A 19,599-nucleotide genomic window follows, 5' to 3' on the forward strand; every position below is an offset into this window, starting at 1 on the left:
TAGACAGTCAGAAACTTTTTCCCTGGGTGCAACAGAGTGTTACAAGGGGACATAAATTTAAGGTGAAGGTTGGAAGGTATAGTGGAGATGTCAGGGGGTGGGTTCTTTACCCAGAGAGTGGTGGGGACATGGAATGCTCTGCTTGTGGGAGTGGTAGAGTCAGAATCATTGATGACCTTTAAGCGGCAATTGGATAGGTACATGGATGGGTGCTTAAGCTAGGACAAATGTTCAGCACAACATCGTGGGCCGAAGGGCCTGTTCTGTGCTGTATTGTTCTATGTTCTATGTTTAATTCCAGATGTTTATTGAAATCAAAGTACACCATCCACCATAATGGGATTTGAACCCAGGTCCCCAGCACATTACCTACATCAATAGCCCAGCAACAATACCACTGGGCCATCACCTCCCCTTTCTGTAAAGGAAAATAAAACTGGGAATGTCTTTACTTTTTTTCAGTTTGTTTTGGGGGTAACAGTAATATGTGGATTAGGGATGTACCTGATGTGAAGAAATTTCTTCTCTGGGAAGGTAGTGACTATCTGGATTTCTGTACGCGTTGTGGAGGCTAGCTCACCAAAAGTTATTTAAAGAGGAGGGAGACAGATTGCTTTGAAATATCAAGGATACCGTTCGAAAATTCTGAACCATTGAAGTCTGGGAGGAGCTGGCACAGATGGGGAGTTGAGGCCTGGGACAGATGAGCCATGATCTTATAGAATGGGTTGAGGGGTACTCCTTGCTCCAATTCCTTTTGCTCTGTAAACATCCTTGCTCTTGTAGGTACATGTAGAAGGTGAGAGAGAGATAGACAGAGAGAGGTGAGCCCCTGCTCCAGTATATCCCTGGGTTAATATTTGGTTAAATTGCACTCTTAAGTGTGCAGCTCTGCTTCTGTCCTGTAGGGGAATCACTGCGTTGCCTTTGAACAGTCTATTCCCCTCTCTGTCTGCCTGTGACTGCATCAAGACAGATATATTTATATATATATATAAATATAAAAACCTCCGGCTTCTAGTTACCGCCTGGAAACACTCTTGTTGAACACCATGAAGGCCATTATTCAGAGAGTGGCTAAGGCTAGTGTCACAGGTCAGTCTGCATTCGTGTGACTTTTATTTGGGGAGTAGAGGGAGGTGGCGGCGAGTGGGGTTTTTTTTTGTGTGTATGTGTGTGTGTTAGCATTATTAATTCATGGGGTGCTGTCACAAAGCAGAGGCCGGGTCCGGGTGCTGGGAGCTGGGAGGTGGATTCGGAATGGTCCGCTGTGGGTTACACTGAAGCGTTACATAGTAGCAACTGCACAAAGCAGACAGCTCCGCTACATGTCAAGCGCAGCGATGTCCCTTCCGCGTTCGAGAGGGAGAGCCTCTGTCTCTTCCGGCTGAGCCTGTATTTACAAACTGCAGCCTACACACCCACATACACACACAGAGGGAGAGAAACAGACACCTTATGTCTGGCACCTATTGTTCATCAGCATCAGCTCCAACAACACACTCTCACAGCCCCTCTCTCTCCAACAACACACTCTCAGACAGCACAGCCCCTCTCTCGCTGTATGATCAGAAACGTGCTCCTTTAGCAATCATGGATGCATTTATATTCATTTCCCCACTCTGCCTGTTTCAGGGATGTTACTGCACACCACCTCCAGGATTTGGACCCAGGTCTTTTCCAGCACCACTCTTATCTAGACTCTCCTCGGTCAGAGACAGGGGACATTACCACTGCACCTACTTCTACGGTTGAATGGGGATATCTGCTTTCCAGTAGCACCTTCCCTCCCCCCCCCCCCAAACAAATTGGGGTGTGCGACAAGCTTTTCCAGACATTTTTTCTTAATATCTTGACCCATCCCACTCTGCTCTCTTCAGACATTATCAGATGAACCACAGCCAACACCTCACCCACATTTTAGTTTTCAGTCGCTGGAATTTATTTGGAAAAAATTAGCCACGTTGAGTCAGAAGAAAATGATCAGTGACAAAATTTCCAGGAAACAGTACTCAAGGCCTTTGGGTGGGGGTGTAGGGGCGGAAAACAAAGAGACTTGCATTTGTATAGCCACCTCTCATGCCCACAGGGTGTCCCAATGCTCCCTGCGGCCAGTGAGGCACTTTTGCGACGGAGTCACTGTTGTAATGTAGCAAACGTGGCAGTCAGTTTGGGCACTGCAAGCTCCCACAGACAGCAGAATGGTACACTGTCCTGGCTGGCACCCACTTTGGCTACCCGAGTTGGTTCTGTTTTTATCTCATGGCATTTAGAAAACAGAGGTTGATAGTTCACACTGTCTAGACTGCCAGTGTGTACACAAGACAATTTGTGGGATCAAACCTTCCTCTGTTGGTGTGTGTGTGTATATAACAATAAGAATGACATGATTTTAAATCAAGATGCAGTATGGGCCGGGCGTTGGCAGGTGGGACTAGATTGGGTTGGGATATCTGGTTGGCATGGACAGGTTAGACCGAAGGGTCTGTTTCCGTGCTGTACATCTCTATGACTCTATGACTCTATCTGAATGATGGACCGACTGAGATAGGCCTTCCACAGGATTTAAGTACAAAGCATGATATTGACCTTTATGGTGAATGAGAAATCTTGTCCTTAATAAGATTCCGCCCTTGAGGTTATTTGGTCTACAATGTAGATTTTACTGGACTGTTGGGATTTCGTGACAATCAAAGTACTCTGGATGCTGGAAATCTGAAATAAAATGTGACAGGTCTGGAGAGATGAACTGAGTTGAATTTTCGAATTGACCATGATACATTCAGAACTGAGATGTCACCACCTCACCACTCTTTGCAGTGTCTGGTGTCAATCAGTTATTGGTCTTGCTGGGGATGAAAGCGTCCTGGTGAAAGAGAGATCCTGTGAGCGAGGTGGTAATGAGGGTGAGGTTTGTGGTCATGGGATTGCTGGTGATGTTTGGGTCTAGTGCATTAACCAGAGGAAGAGTTACAAAACATGACGATGAGGAATCTGGATGTTTTCCCAATTGGTTGCACTGGAGATGCTCTTAACTATAGAACTACGAGAGTGCAGAAGCAGACAGTTTTACCCATTGAGTCCACACCACCCCTCCGAAGACCACCCCACCTAGACCCACCCCCTCTTCCCTATAACCTTGCATTTCTAATTCACCTAGACTGCACATCCTTGGAACTGTATGCAGTTTAGCATGGCCCATCTACCTAACCTGCACATCCTTCGATTGTGGGAGGAAACTGGAGCACCCAGAGGAAACCCACGCAGTCGCGGGGAGTGCTTTTTCCCTCCCATATTTTCTAATTGAGATGAAACTTGAACCCTAGCCTCCTACTTCAGAGGTAGGGACATTACCACTGCACCACTTGCACCCCTTTGATGGGGATAAGAAGTTAGAACAATGCAAGTTGGGATAAGTGCATATTTCAAAGGGAAAGAGGAGCAAGAGTGTGAAAGATTTATTGCTACACAAGAGGTCATCACGGATGGGAGTCTTGCAAATATGAAAACGGTGCCAATGTTGTAACTTACTGAAGTTCCAGGATTTCTTTATGCTCATGCCTTATCTATGATGACAGATGTGAATTGAGAACAGGGATGAAATTGATCAGTGACAACTTGAATGCAAACTGTAAATCTAATTTTGCTAATGGTGTAGTCAACTTGGCCACAACATATTGTTATGCTGTTATAAGATAATGCGATGATAATACAATCCACTTAATTGCCGTAATGATTTACACTGTAGTAATCATCTGAATTTTTAATACACCACTCAATTTTTAGTTTTATGATATGAACCATGCTGAGGTGTTAATACAATTCTGAATTGTGGACCTTGATATATAAACTCATAGCTTTGTCTTTCACATCAGTTATGGCCTGAGTTGATCTTGAAGCAATATTATTTGTCCTTCCCATCAATTCATAGTTGGGGCTCCCTCTGTACGGCATCATTCAGTCAAATGTGCTTGTGTTGGTGATCTGAAGAAGGGCTTATACCCGAAACGTCGATTCTCCTGTTCCCTGGATGCTGCCTGACCTGCTGCGCTTTTCCAGCAACACATTTTCAGCTCTGATCTCCAGCATCTGCAGTCCTCACTTTCTCCATCCCGATTTGAAAGATATGTCCAGTTAAAGCATTAGCGGCATCGTGGTAATGTTGTCACTAATCCAGAGACCAGGATTAATGTTCTGGAGATGAGCTGAAAATCCCAATGCAGTAACTGGGGGTGGGGTTCAATTCGGTCAGTTAATAATTCTGAAATAAATTGATAGTGATCTTATTTACAGTGATCACAGATCAACCAGATTATTATTAGCAATGGACCTGGTTCACTCATTTCCTCCCTTCAGGGAGGGAAATGTGCCTTTCTTACCTGGTCTGGCCTATACGTGACTCCATACTGACAGCAGTATGCTGACCCTTCAGTTGCCCTTTGAAATGGTCTACCAAGTCACTCGGTCCTAGGCAAACCACCTTTCCCTACTCATGGACAGTCAGGGAGGGACAGTAAATGCCAGCAACACTCGCGCTCTGACCGAGACAAATTTTTAAAATGTTCCATTTGTCGGTTCTTTTCCCTGTTTCCCTAAACCACCAACAACACTTCCTCTTCAAGTACTTACACCTCTTGGAAGTTATTATTGAATCAGCTCCCTCCCATTCTTTTATACTGGGCACCCAGGTCATTAGAAATCTGCATATTCCACCCATTCCTCCGAAAACAATCTGTGTGTCACTGTGGGCTCTTTTGCCAAGCTCTTTCAGTCTGTGTCATCTTCCATACCTACTCTATCAAAATCCTTCATGACTCTGAACATCTTTCTCAACACTCCCTTCAATGTTCTGTGCCGTATGGACAGACAATGCCAGCTACTTCAGTCTCTCCACATAATTGAAAGCCTCCCCATAGTGTCACAGGGTGGTACAGCACAGAAACAGAACTTTTGGTCCAACTGGTCCATACTGACCTAAATTAATCTAGTCCCATTTGCCAGCATTTGGCCCATATCCTTCCTATTCATACCGCCCAGGCCTGGGTACCATTCCAGTAAACCTTGCCCATCCTCTCCAAGATGTTGATACCCTTTGGAGTGTAGTTCTTATTCACCCTTTTACAGGACGTGGGTGTCGCTGGTAAGGCAAGGCCGGTGTTTGTTACAATCCATCGTTGCCCTGAAATTGGACTGACTTACCAGACCATTTTGGAGGGCTGTTAAGAACCAGCACATTGTTGAGGACCTACAGTCACACTGAGGCCAGACCTGGGGTAAAGGCAGCAGGTCTTTCTCCCTAAAGGAGAGGAGAGTCTTACAGCATGGAAACAGACCCAACCAGCCCATGCCGACCATGTTCCCGAACTAAACTAGTCTCACCCGCCTGCGTTTTGGCCACATCCCTCCAAACCTTTCCTATCCTTGTACTTATCCAAATGTCTTTTAAACGTTGTAACTGTATCTGGATCCATTACTTCTCCTGGAGGCTTATTCCACATACAAAACACTTTGTGTAAAAATGTTGCCCTTCAAATCTTTCTCCTCTCACCTTAAAAATAGGTCCCCTAGTTTTTAACTCCCCATCCCAGGGAAAAGACACCTGCCATTCACCTTCTTTATATCCCTCAGGATTTTATAAACCTCTAGAAGGTCACCCCTCAACCACCTACACTCCAGTTAAAGAAGTCCCAGCCGATCACCTTCTCCCTGTAATGCAAACCTTCCATTCCAGCAACAGCCTGGTAAATCTGTTCTGAACCCTCTCCAGCTTGGTAACCTTCTTCCTATTACAGGGTGATCAGAACAGCACAGAGGTCTCACCAATGTCCTGTCCAACCTTAACATGATGTCTCAACACCTATACTCAAAGGTCTGAGCATTGAAGGCAAGCATTGTCCCATCTGACTGTGACACAAATTTCAAAGCATTATGTACCTGAACCTCTAGGCATCTCATTTCTATAACACCACCCGAGGCCCTACTTTTAATTAGAGTCATAGAGACAGAGAAATAGATCCTTCAGTCCAACTCGTCCATGCTGACCAGATATCCTAAATTAAACTAATCCCATTTGCCAGCATTTGGCCCATATCCCTCTAAACCCTTCCTATTCATATACCCATCCAGATACCTTTTAAATGCTGTAATTGTACCAGCCTCCACCACTTCCTCTGGCAGCTCATTCCACACACGTACCACCCTCTACGTGAAAAAGTTGCCCCTTAGGTCCCTTTTATATCTTTCCCCTCTCACTCTAAACCTATGCCCTCTAGTTCTGGACTCACCTACCCCAAGGAAAATACCTTGTCTAGTTACCCTATCTATGCTCCTCATGATTTTATAAACCTCTATAATGTCACCCCTCAGCCTCCGATGTTCCAGGGAAAACAGCCGCAGCCTATTCATCCTCTCCCTGTAGCTTGTTTTACCAAATACAATACCTCACATTTATCCAAATTAAACTCCATCTGTCCAGAAATCATCCCCAATATACCAGCTACAGTCTAATCAGTATTTCTAATATATATTTATAATAATTTCATTGTTTTTGTGCTCTCTGCTCCTTTTGTATAAACCCAAGAGTCCCAAATACATGTTTAGCAGTCTTCTCTGCCTGTACTGATCCCATCTAAAGATCGATCAACAGTTTCTCTTATTCCTGCACTTTAAAATTGTGCTACAAAAATTCAAGAATCACTCAAAAAAACCTAGTTTAATTGCTGATTGTTGTTAAAATCTCATCTTGCTCACTAATGTTCTGTGGGGAAGGAAGTTTGCAATTCCCAGCTGGTCTGGCCTTCCTGTGACTTCAGACCCGCAGCAATGCGGTTGATTTTGTAACAATCAGGGATGGGTAATAAATGCTGGCCTAGTCAGTGAAGTCCACACCCCATCAATGAATAAAAAGATTGCTTGTTTAGCAGTCCTCTCAAGGAACACTGACCCTACCTAAATCTATATCCACAGTCTCTCTTGTTCCTGCACCTCATTTAAAATGGTACCGTGCATGAAATAGATTGTTATTTTGATAACCAGAAATGTCAGGAAGAGAGACTTGTGAAGGAACAGAACACACTTAAAACAACCAGAAGGATTCCATTAGGGTTTGCGGTCTGAATAATAGAGAAGCCAGGATTGTGGTGTGCAACGAAAGAGTCAGGTATGTAAATGGTAGTCGGGGTGGGAGGTTCTCTTTTTAAGAGTGTAGCTAACTACCCCAATAAAATAGATTGAGTGATGGATTCCTAAAACGCAACCATATGATAGTTGGGGCAGCGTGACATGCTCGTCAGAAACTGGAGGTGGGGATAGTGGGTGTTCAGAATGGAAAATAAATGGGAATGTTGTTAACTTATTAATATTTATAGAGATGGATCTGAATTTAAATGAACTGTTTAATATGTGAAATCCACCAGCCAGCTGTTACTTTCTCTCTAACCAAACCTCACCACATCCCACCTAGCTTGTCAACACTATGGAAATATCTACACTACATTCTGCCCTGAGTCTGCGCTTTTTGTAAGATGTAACCAGCTATCCTGCTCAGTGTGTTGAGTTTGATTAGAAAGATCTAGGCTTGATTGCTGGTGATGTGATGTTTGTGTCTAGCAGGCCTGATGCTGCAATGCTAATGATATCTGCCAGTTGCATAAACTGAGCATGGATTTTGTGGTACTGAAGAATCTGACAGACATTTATTACAGCTAACTATTATGGGTAAACATTATTCTGCTTGGACACCTAAGTGTATGGCCTAATATTAAGCTATTATGTTACACAGAGCAACATGCTTCCAGTATCATGATAAGCTTCAAGTGATCCTGACGTATGATGGAGTCTGAGACTTTTATACACTCAGGTCAAGTACAATGATATAGTGATGATATTGTCATGATTGTGACTGTGGTGAAGAGAGCAGTGTTAATTAACACCAGTATACCATGAGACATCACAAATGTATAAAGGGCCAATTGAATTACTAGGAAGGTTAATTTATCTGACTTTGACCACCATCGAAGTTTAAAAAAAAACTCACACCAGGTTTCATTAATAAGCAAGAAAATAAGAAATGTATTTATTATAAACAAACTTCACCTTTTAAAAGTGGCAAAGTAGATTATTAATTAGTAAGATGCAAACTTAAACTATATTCCCTGTAACCCTAACACACACACATTCATTCAGAAATAGTATAAACAAGACAAAAAGGGGTACAGAAATATAGTGGGTGGAAAACATGGGCAAAATTCTGTGAACCATGAGACCAAAACCACAAGGTTGGAATGAAGTATTTTCTCTCCTTTCTTTAGTGACGATTTTGATGGTGTTGACGATGATGCAGTTGTCAACAACAGGAGATCATCGTTTTGGTAACTGGTCAGTTAGACCCAGGTCTTTGCTTTAGTCAGAAATTCATTGTCTCAGAATCCTTGCGTGCTGGTTTCATCCGACTCAGGGACAGAGACGCAGAGAGAGAGGTATATCTTTTGTTGGCAGGTGTTCTGGAGGTTTGGATGCAACTACCTTCTCTCAGCCTTATGACAATCTGACATTTAACCATCCAAAAATTATTGCTAGGCGACAGTTTAATCTAAAGGTGCCTGGCATCTGCTTGTCTCATAAAAATATCAAGTCCGCCTTCTACAAAAGTTGCTCGACCTTGGAACTATTACGTGAACATCACCCAGTTCCATAGAGTCATAGTCATACCTGGCTCTTAAACATTGCAAAATGGAGACCAGAAGTTGGACCCTTTCATCTTGCACTCATCAGAACTAGGATGCAAGAAGCAGAGTTGAAAAAAGAGCCCCATTTTATGTAGAGTAAGAAGAGTGTGCTGATTGGTTGGGCTATAATTGGCATGGAGATGCTGCAAGAGCAGTTAACTGTCAATCTTCATTGTCAGGCGAAAGTGAGGACTGCAGATGCTGGAGATTAGAGTCAAGAGTGTGGTGCTGGAAAAGCACAGCAGGTCAGACAGCATCTGAGGAGCAGGAAAATCAACATTTCAAGCAAAAACCCTTCATCAGGATGTTTTCCTGCTCCTTGGATGTTGCCTGAACTGTGCTTTTCCAGCACCACAATCTTCATTGTCAGACCAGGCAGGTAGATTCTGATTGGTCAGGACATTGCCAAGGAGTTTGACTGTCTCCGTGACTCCTCTATTTGATTAAAAAAATGCAATCTATGCACAAATTGCTTTTGCCTTTATAAAACAGGATCCAGTGTGTTTATTCCTACAGCTTCCAGCACTGCAAATGCATCAGAATGTGAGTGCAGCTGATGATCTTCAATTGGTCTCTGGTATAGCTCTAAATAGAGTCTGGATTATTCAGTAGGTGATTCCCTTTGGCAGAATCACATCTATTGGTAGATATATTTTTCTGAGGCTTGAAAACATAGGCCGTTTGAGCACATGTGGCATGATGCCAGCTACAAATGGTCAACAGGATGAATTGTTTGTTATGGTCTGCCAGTCTTTGGGATGTACAGCATACATACCTGGCATCACTCTGGCATTGAAACTCATATAACACATCACTCATTTGTGTGGAGGTCAAAATGTCTTTTTGGCTTACAACAGGATCCTGTTCTTAGAGGAAACCACTTGTCGATTTATTGCATAGTTGCAGTATGAACCAGCCAGCTTCAACGAATCAAAGTTTTGAGATACCTTGCCCTTTCAGGGAAAGCTGAGGTAGACTGGCTACAGCTCAGAGCCAACAGTGATGGACTTGGTCCCTTTCGTGAGTTTGCACAATGATATGAAGAGTAATGATTTGCTCAAGATCTCCATTATCATGTGGGATAATGATTTGCTCAAGATCTCCATTATCAATTGGTGTCAGCCCAGATAATGAATTGAAGGTGTTAGCCCACTGTGTGCTACTGTCTGTGCACCTAACACCTTCAATACATTATCTGGGCTGACACCAATTGTTAAAGTTCACTTGAGAATGTAACTTTTTAAAAAAGTTTTGCGATTTACATATGAAAGAAGTGAAACTAACATGATCATTCTAACAGATGAGAGACTTAACAAACAATCAAGGTATTTTTCAATGTATAATTTCAGTTACATCACACTGTAAACTTTTGCTATAAATTTTGTGTCCCCCAATCATGTACTCCACAACCACCTGATGAAGGAGCAGCGGTCCGAAAGCTAGAGCTTCCAATTAAACCTGTTGGACTATAACCTGGTGTTGTGTGGTTTTTAACTTTGTCCACCCCAGTCCAACACCAGCATCTCCAAGTCCTGTGGAACTAACGCAGCGAATGAGATGTTTGACGTCCAAAAACCCCAGCCATCTTCCTATGAACTGGGAATGATCCCAAACTGCAGAGTGCTCTCCCTCACTTCACTTTTGCTCGAGCTGTTAATACCATACTCAGTTAAATGCTTCAAATTGGAAATCAGGCCTGCTTTTCCTGTACTCATCCCAAAAGTGAAGTATTTTATAAACATATGCAAAGTTCACCAATTTACATAGGTTTCAGACCTAGGATTGAAAAATGTGTTGCTGGAAAAGCGCAGCAGGTCAGGCAGCATCCAAGGAGCAGGAGAATCGACGTTTCGGGCATAAGCCCTTCTTCAGGAATTAGACCCTGGATGACATACAACAAAGACCAGGTTTCTGTACTTAACAACAATGACGATTTATTGTAAATCATAAGATCCTAGTTAAAAATCACACAACACCAGGTTATAGTCCAACAGGTTTAATTGGAAGCACGCTAGCTTTCGGAGCGACGCTCCTTCATCAGGTGGTTGTCTTCATCAAGCATACTCCACAACCACCTGATGAAGGGGCAGCGCTATGAAAGCTAGTGCTTCCAATTAAACCTGTTGGACTATAACCTGGTGTTGTGTGATTTTTAGCTTTGTATACCCCAGTCCAACACCGGCTACTCCAAGTCATAAGATTCTAGGTAGTGGTAAACATTTATGAGACATCAACACCTAATTGTACTAGTTATCACAGAGTCATAGTATTGTGCAGCATGGAAGCAAACATGCTGACCAGATATCCTAAGCTAATCCAGCCCCATTCGCCAGCATTTGGCCCATATCCCTTTAAGCCCTTCCTATTCATATACCCATCCAGATGCCTTTTAAGTTTGGATGGGTATATGAATAGGAAGGGTTTGGAGGGATATGGGCCGGGCGCTGGCTGGTGGGACTAGATTGGGTTGGGATATCTGGTCGGCATGGACGGGTTGGACCGAAGGGTCTGTTTCCGTGCTGTACATCTCTATGACTCTATGACTCTAAGTGTTATGATTGTACCAGCCTCCACCACTTCCTCTGGCAGCTCATTCCATACGTGCACTATCCTTAGGTCCCTTTTGTATCTTTCCCCTCTCACCTTAAACCTATGCCCTTTAGTTTTGGACTCCGCTACCCTGGCATTCACCCTATCCGTGCTCTTCATGATTTTATAAACCTCAATAGCGTCATCTAACCCTACCTCTTCCACACACCAACACAGATACGCTCAGACAGGCACAAAAATAAAATGGATGCTGTGAGTAGATGGAAAGACTGGGAAGGTGGTTCAATGGTCTCTGTCCAGAGGGTTTTCTGAGATGATCCTTTTGACTTGTTAGAATGTTCTGTCCCTTGATCTTTCTTCTTTCGGTACTTTTGCTTGCAGGAGGCACGAGGTGACTGGTTCACACCTGTACAGTCTCTAACTTCTTAGTTAAAAGCCACAATTTATAGCAATGAATGAGGAAAGGTATGCTGGCTTTCTTCAGGCTTGAGGTGATTTTTAACGCAGAGAAAAGAGACTACTTCTTCCTTTTTCAGAGATCAGATAGCTTCTTACTAAAGGGTCACCCCCAGAAACTACTTGGGAGCCAGTCACGTTGATATTAGCAGTCAGAGGCCATTGGCAATAAGTCACCATTCCACAGACCAATCAGCTACCTGTTGCAAAGCGAACCTCCATTTGTACACACTTCCTGTAACTAGACTCATCTGGAACTAGACTCTTTCTCCCCCCCCCCCCCACCAACACCTCCCTGTTTGAATAAACAGCACTTAAACTGAGTGTCACGTCACTTGTTTTTAAAAGTGGAGTAATCCTTTCCACACTAGTTACTTTTGAAAACAGTTCATTTTCCCTTTCAGTGCACAATCAGAAACAACATAAAAATGAAAAGACAAGGTCTTTACAATTCCCTGACATTTAAAGACCATACCTCTCAAGTTTTAATAGAATCCCTACAGTGTGGAAACAGGCCATTTGTCCCAACAAGTCCACACCGACCCTCTGAAGAGTATCCCCAGACCCATTCCTCTATATTTCCCCTGACTAATGCAACTAACCTACACACCGCTGAAGACTATGGGCCATTTAGCATTGCCAATTCACCTCATCTTTTGGGTTGGGGGAAGAAACTGGAGCACTCGGAGGAAACCCACGCAGATGTGAGGAGAATGTGCAAACTCCCACACACAGTTGCCCAAGGCTGGAATCGAACCTGGGTCCCTGGCGCTGTGAGGCAGCAATGCTGACCACTGAGCCTCTTGAAGGTCATGAGCCTGAATGACTGAGTAAATGTGGTCAGGATGAAGAGGTGATTAAATAATAGGTGACTCTCCCTCAAATTATTGCCTTATATAGATCTGAAATAGTCAGGATGAGGAGCAACAGTCGGGTTAGTTGTCAATTTGAGAATTCTCCAGCATCAACTACAAGATATGCCACATGACTGAATTCCTGATGATCACATCAGTACTAGTTACCCTGATTCGAGCCCCTTGTGCAATCTCGTTTGTTGCAAGTTCTTCCATTCACCCTCATGCTGTCAGCTTCCTCCTTCCTAAGTGCTTTCGGGGAGAGTGGCTAACAAAGTGCGAAACAAACCGATCTGCTGTGACTGAAAGTCTGGACGTTTGCCGTGCTAAAACTCTGCCAAGGACCAAGTGGTGACAGTGTGGTGTTACAGCGAGCTCAGTTACAGAGAGTTATATCAATTTGCACTTTTATTTATTAACAGATGGCAGTATGAAGTGGTAGTACAACTGAATAAGCAATAAGCAAAAACTATTGTTGAACTATAAACAAACAAAGCAGATGGAATCGGAGGTTTGTCAAATTTAACATGTCAAAATAATCCCTGATCAGAAATTTGAAAATAAAACAGCAAATTCAACCAGCACTAACATATTTGCTCAATGTTTAGAGATAGTGATCTTCAAGCAATGAACTTCAAGCAACCTCTACTTCTTTAACAATGCTCTTTCAGACCTGTCTGTCTCACCAAGGTTTTGACCAGCTGCCCCAGCAGCTCTTTATGTGGCTTGTTAATAATAAGATAATGAGAGGATTAGATAGGGTGGACAGTGAGAGCCTTTTTCCTCAGATGGGGATGGCTAGCACGAGGGGATATAGCTGTAAATTGAAGGGTGTTAGATATAGGACAGATGTCAGAGGTAGTTTCTTTACTCAGAGAGTAATAGGGGCATGGAACGCACTGCCTGCAACAGTTGTAGACTCGCCAACTTTAAGGGCATTTAAATGGTCATTGCATACACATATGGATGAAAGTTGGCTCAGCGGTTAGCACTGCTGCCTCACAGCATCAGGATCCCAGGTTCAATTCCAGCCTCGGGCAACTGTCTGTGTGGAGTTTGCATGTTCTCCCCATGTCTGTGTGAGTTTCCTCTGGGTGCTCCAGTTTCCTCCCACAGTCCAAAGATGTGCAGGTCAGGTGAATTGGCAATGCAAAATTGCCCATAGTGTTAGGTGCTTTAGTCAGAGAGAATGGGTCTGGGTGGATTACTCTTCGGAGGGTCGGTGTGGACTTGTTGGGCCGAAGGGCCTGTTTCTGCACTGTAGGGAATCTAATCTAAAATGGAATAGTGTAGGTTAAATTGGCTTCAGATTGATTTCATAGATTGACGCAACATCGAGGGCCAAAGGATCTGTACTGCGCTGTTATGTTCTATGTAATCACACTGTGAGGGGCTTTGGGATATTTCACTAGCTTAAGGTTGTTATAGAAATGCAAATTGTTGTTCCCATAAATGGTGGGCCACAAATCGAATGCATGATTGAAAAGCCTGTTACAAAGTCAGCCATAATTTTAGATGACATTGAGATCCAAATGGGATCAGAATGGTGTGGCTCCCTCTAATTTAAAGTCATCCATTAAATAGCAGGGCAGGCTCGATGGACCGAATGGCCAACTCCTGTTCCTATTTTCCTGTGTCAGCTGTCGCTTAGTTGCCTCGCAGTCCAAGGTCTTGGGTACAAGTCCCATTCTAGGGATAGGACACAGACCCTCCAATGCAGCACCAAGGGAGTTCTGCCTTTTTCCTGGCCAACACTTATCCCACAATGAACTTCATTGTCACATTACTTTTTTTAAATTCTCTTATGGGATGTGGGCATCGCTGGCTGGGTGAGTATTTATTGCGTCATTGCCCTTGAGAAGGTGGTGGTGGTGGTGAGCTGCCTTCCTGAACCACTGCAGTCCACCAGGTGTGGGTTGACTCACAATGCCCTTTGGGAGGGATTTCTAGGATTTTGACCCTTTGGCAATGAAGGATGATGAGTGGTGTGGAATGGAGCTTGCAGATGGTAGTGTTCCCATGTATCTGTTGCCCTTGTCCTTCAAGGTGGGTGCTTCTTAGGATTATGGGTGAAATTGTGCAGTGCATCTTGTAGATCATACACCATAGATCAGTGCTACTGAATGTCAGTGGTGGAGGGAGTGATGTTTGTAGGAGTACTGTTTCCTATTGTACAGGAGTAAATACAATTCAAAACATATTTCATTGGTTGGAAGGTGCTATGAAATGCCTGGTGGTCATGATAAGTGTGAAATAAATACAGGTTAAAAACAGGAAAGAACTGCGAATGCTGGAAATCAGTGGGAAGTGACTGTCAATCCAGAGACCCATTTAATGTTCTAGGGACATGGGTTCAAATCATGCCATGGTGGATGGTGGAATTTGGATTCAATAAAAATGTGGACTTCAGAATCTAATGATGGCCATCAAACCATTGTTGGCTGTTGGGAAAAGCCCATCTGGTTCACTAACTTCCTTTGGGGAAGAAACTAGTCATTCTTACCTGGTCAGGTTGACATGTGTCCAGCCCACAGCAATTTGATTGACTCTTAATTGCTCTCTGGGCAATTAGGGATGGGCAATAAACATTGGCCCAGCCAGAGGTGCCCACATCCTCATGGGAGAAAAAAGGAAATCAGAGACAAAAACAGAAAGTGCTGGAAAATCTCAATAGGTCTGTCAGCATAGAGTCATAGAGATGTACAGCACGGAAACAGACCCTTCGGTCCAACCCGTCCATACTGACCAGATATCCCAACCCAATCTAGTCCCACCTGCCAGCACCCGGCCTATATCCCTCCAAACCCTTCCTATTCATATACCCATCCAAATGCCTCTTAAATGTTGCAATTGTACCACTTCCTTTGGCAGCTCATTCCATACCCGTACCACCCTCTGCGTGAAAAAGTTGCCCCTTAGTTCTCATTTAGCGGCATCCAGTCATACAACATGGAAACAGACCTTTCAGTCCAACCAGTCCATGCTGAATATAATCTCAAACTAAACTAGTCCCACCTGCCTGCACTTGGCCCATATCCCTCCAAGAGTTAAAATTTCAGATCCTGTGACCCTTCTTCAGAACTGGAAAAGGGTGGTTTTTATGCAAATAAATACAGGTCTTTTGTTTTAACAAAATGCTCTGAGATTAGCGGAATATGGCATTCAATACCAAGGAAATTCCAAAAAGATATGACAGTGTGAACCGCATGTCCAGTTATAGTCAGGATTTTAAGGATGTAGTTTGCTCCATTTCACAAAGGTTTCCTTTTTATTTTCCAGTGGGTGAGGAACAAATCAGCTCAATAGGACGAGGTATCTGTGTGCTCCTCGGCATCTCGGTCGAAGATACCCAGAAAGACATGGAGTATATGTGAGTGCCCTTTTAAAAAGAAAATGCTCTTGTTCAAGATAGAAATGTGTTAATGGAGATCAGGGCTGACAATGTAATTATTGTTCATTGCTTTAATAGCTCATGATAGAAAGTGACCCTGTTACCGGAAAACCTTTTGATTGAAAATTTATTTGATAATAATTTATGCAACATATTGTAATTGCTGAGCAAAGAGTAAGAAACTAGATCCTTATATAGCTTTTGAATCACATTTTCTTCTGCACAGTGGGCACTATACATAGCTGATCTCCAGTCTGCAAAAAATCATTTCCTCCAGACAGCAAGGCTGTGGGGAATCTATCATTGACTCAGTTTTTTTCACCTGCTGTCCCTTTCAGTGATAAAGCTATAAAGAGGCACTTAGAGCTACATCCTAACAATCCTCAGCAGAAGGGAGCAACTAATGGTGAATTTAACCATGAAACAAAGGACAAATGCATCACGACTTGATACGTCAACTGTTCTGCCCAGGACCATACGAAACTACAACGAGTTCTAAACAAAGCCCAGTCCATCACACAAACCAACCTTCCATCCATTGACTCAATGTACGCCTCTCGCTGCCTCGGGAAGGCAGCTGACATCGTCAAAGACCCCGAGGTAAAAACAATGACTGCAGATGCTGGAAACCAGATTCTGGATCAGTGGTGCTGGAAGAGCACAGCAATTCAGGCAGCATCCTGCATTTGTGGGCTGCACGGTGGCACAGTGGTTAGCACTGCTGCTTCGCAGCGCCAGAGACCCGGGTTCAATTCCCGCCTCAGGCGACTGACTGTGTGGAGTTTGCACATTCTCCCCGTGTCTGCGTGGGTTTCCTCCGGGTGCTCCGGTTTCCTCCCACAGTCCAAAGATGTGCAGGTCAGGTGAATTGGCCATGTTAAATTGTCCGTAGTGTTAGGTAAGGGGTAAATGTAGGGGTATGGGTGGGTTGCGCTTCGGCGGGTCGGTGTGGACTTGTTGGGCCGAAGGGCCTGTTTCCACACTGTAAAGTAATCTAATCTAATCTAATCTAAATGTAAAGTAATCTAATCTAATCATCCGACGAGCAGCAAAATCGACGTTTCGGGCAAAAGCCCTTTTGCCCGAAACGTCGATTTTGCTGCTCATCGGATGCTGCCTGAATTGCTGTGCTCTTCCAGCACCACTGGTCCAGAATCTGGTTTCCAGCATCTGCAGTCATTGTTTTTACCTCGTTGATTTTAACCCTACTGCGAATCCTCTTGCAAGGATGCCTGCCTGGAAGACGTTTTCCTCCTCTCTCTGGCTCTCTTGCCTTTATTCCTGATGAAGGGCTTTTGCCCAAAACGTCGATTTTGCTGCTCGTCGGATGCTGCCTGAATTGCTGTGTTCTTCCAGCACCACTGATCCAGAATCATCAAAGACCCCTCCCACCCCTCGTTATAATCTCTTCCAACCTCTTCCGTCAGGCAGATGATATAAAAACTTAAACACATGTACCGACAGATTCAAAAACAGCTTCAGCCTCATGTTCTGAATGAACTTCTCAAATTTAATATTGATCTCACTCTTTCTGCACCTTCTCTACAGCCATAGCATTGTATTCCTCGCTCCGTTCTGTTGCCCTAATGCACTTAGTATGGTGTGATCTGCCTGTACTGCATGCTGATGTGCCTCATCTTAATCATAGAATTCCTACAGTGTGGAAGCAGGCCATTTGGCCCATCGAGTCCACACTGATCCTCCAAAGAACATCCCACCAGACCCACCCTATCCTTGTAACCCTGTGCTTCCCATGGCTAATCCCCCGAGCCTGCACATCCCTGGACATTATGGTCAGTTTAGCATGACCAATCCACCTGACCCGCACATCTTTGGATTGTGGGAGGAAACCCACACAGATATGGGGAGAATGTGCAAACTCCACACAGACAGTCACCCGAGACTGGAATTGAATCCAGGTCCTCAGCGCTGTGAGGCAGCAGTGCTAACCACTGAGCCACTGTGCCATTATGTTATTTATACTACCAGCAATAAAGATACAGAGGGAAAGGCATTGATTGATTATTTTGAACAAATATAAAAAGAATTTGCTTTAATTTGGTGAGGTCCAGTTGGTGTTTTATTGGTTCCATTGCAACAATGCAGAAGTGCTGTTTATGTGTTTAATTATTTTCCATTCATTGGTTCTCTCCAAAAGAATATAAAGAAGGCATTGTGGGGACACTTTATGCTAATAGATAGGAGGCAGACATAGGCAATATAGCATTCTGTAAATTAACCAACTATCAAGAAGAAGATTTGCTATGATCTCGGACTAGATCACCAAGTTTACACTATAATCTGATGAGGGACTGATACCTTTATCTTTAAAGTAGACTAAAGGTGAGATACTGGGGACCTACTTAGACATTAAAGCTCCAAGATTTGAACAAACAACACCCTTGATGAAGGGCTTATGCCTGAAACGTCGATTCTCCTGCTCCTCAGATACTGCCTGGCCTGCTGTGCTTTTCCAGCAACACACTCTCGACTTTGATCTCCAGCATCTGCAGTCCTCACTTTCTCCTAATATTCTTCACTATACTAGTTAGAACAATACTGCAATCTACAATACATGTAGACTTATTTTTTCATCCAGACTTAACATGTGGCAAATATCGGTAATGTGTTGTGATCAAATGCCCCAAGAGGACATAAAAATAGCAATTGTGCTCAGGGCAGATCCAATTAATCTTCCGGCAACTCCCCAAATCCCAGATTTTATCAATATGATGGGTCATCAAGTCTCATTAGTCAATGCATCGGTAAAAACAACAATGTTTCATTTACCAGTTGCCATAAGCTGCTGACAGTCAGATAACCTTAAAGAGAGAGGCTGATTAATGACCAAAGTCAAGAGTTGATCATACTATTGTCTGAAAGAACACTGACTGCAGCCTTCATTCTCTCCTGAGATTGAATTGGTGTGTGTGTGAGAGAGAGAAAGTGACGTGTAAGACATTTATATGACAATGACATCAGTGTCAAGGTATGTAAACTGATGGATTGTTTTCTTAAATACTCCCATTGTTTTTACATTAGGGTTCGCAAGATCCTGAACTTAAGGTTATTTGAGGATGAAAATGGGAAGCACTGGTGTAAGAGCGTGATGGACAAGCAGTACGAAGTTCTTGTGGTCAGTCAGTTCACGCTGCAGTGCATCCTGAAGGGTAACAAGCCGGATTTCCACTTGGCAATGGGAGCCGAACAGTCGGAGACCTTCTACAATGGCTTGTTACAACACATCAGGAAGGCCTACAAACCTGAGTTGGTGAAAGGTATGAGGAAATTCTGCCTTTTGCCCCCGGGGTGTGAGGAGGAGATGTTCAGCGGCGCTAAGATTTAACTTAATTGGTGGTGGGAGGTTACTGGATTAGCTACCCTCCTTTAAGACCAGTTTTCTTTCTCCTGAATGGCTGGACTGTCGGGAAATGGCTCATCTCCTCAATGTGAGATCATCATGGACATTGTGGGATAGTGCCACAGAGGTCTTCCCTGGGTTCTCTCAACCCATTGACTCTGAATTGTCCCCCTGTACCATGGTTGAAATATTCCACTGACTCCCTCCCCCCCACAATAGTACGACACAAGTATTTTTTTTCACAAGGCTTCAACAGTTAAA

General features: G+C 43.7%; 1 protein-coding gene across 1 annotated transcript in view; it reads left to right on the forward strand.

The window, feature by feature from the left end:
* Positions 1–926: 926 nt before the first annotated feature.
* Positions 927–19,599, forward strand: part of dtd1 (D-aminoacyl-tRNA deacylase 1) — a 240,760-nt gene continuing 222,087 nt past the window's right edge. The window contains exons 1-3 of the mRNA XM_043696517.2: positions 927–1,095; positions 15,866–15,956; positions 19,020–19,255. Coding sequence (XP_043552452.1) covers positions 1,053–1,095; positions 15,866–15,956; positions 19,020–19,255 — 370 coding nt within the window. The 5' untranslated portion in view covers positions 927–1,052. The remainder of the gene's footprint in view (positions 1,096–15,865; positions 15,957–19,019; positions 19,256–19,599) is intronic.

The sequence above is a fragment of the Chiloscyllium plagiosum genome, unplaced genomic scaffold (genome assembly GCF_037043375.1).
Source record: "Chiloscyllium plagiosum isolate Xiang-an unplaced genomic scaffold, Cpla_swu_hap1 HiC_scaffold_10, whole genome shotgun sequence".
Lineage (NCBI taxonomy): Eukaryota > Metazoa > Chordata > Chondrichthyes > Orectolobiformes > Hemiscylliidae > Chiloscyllium > Chiloscyllium plagiosum.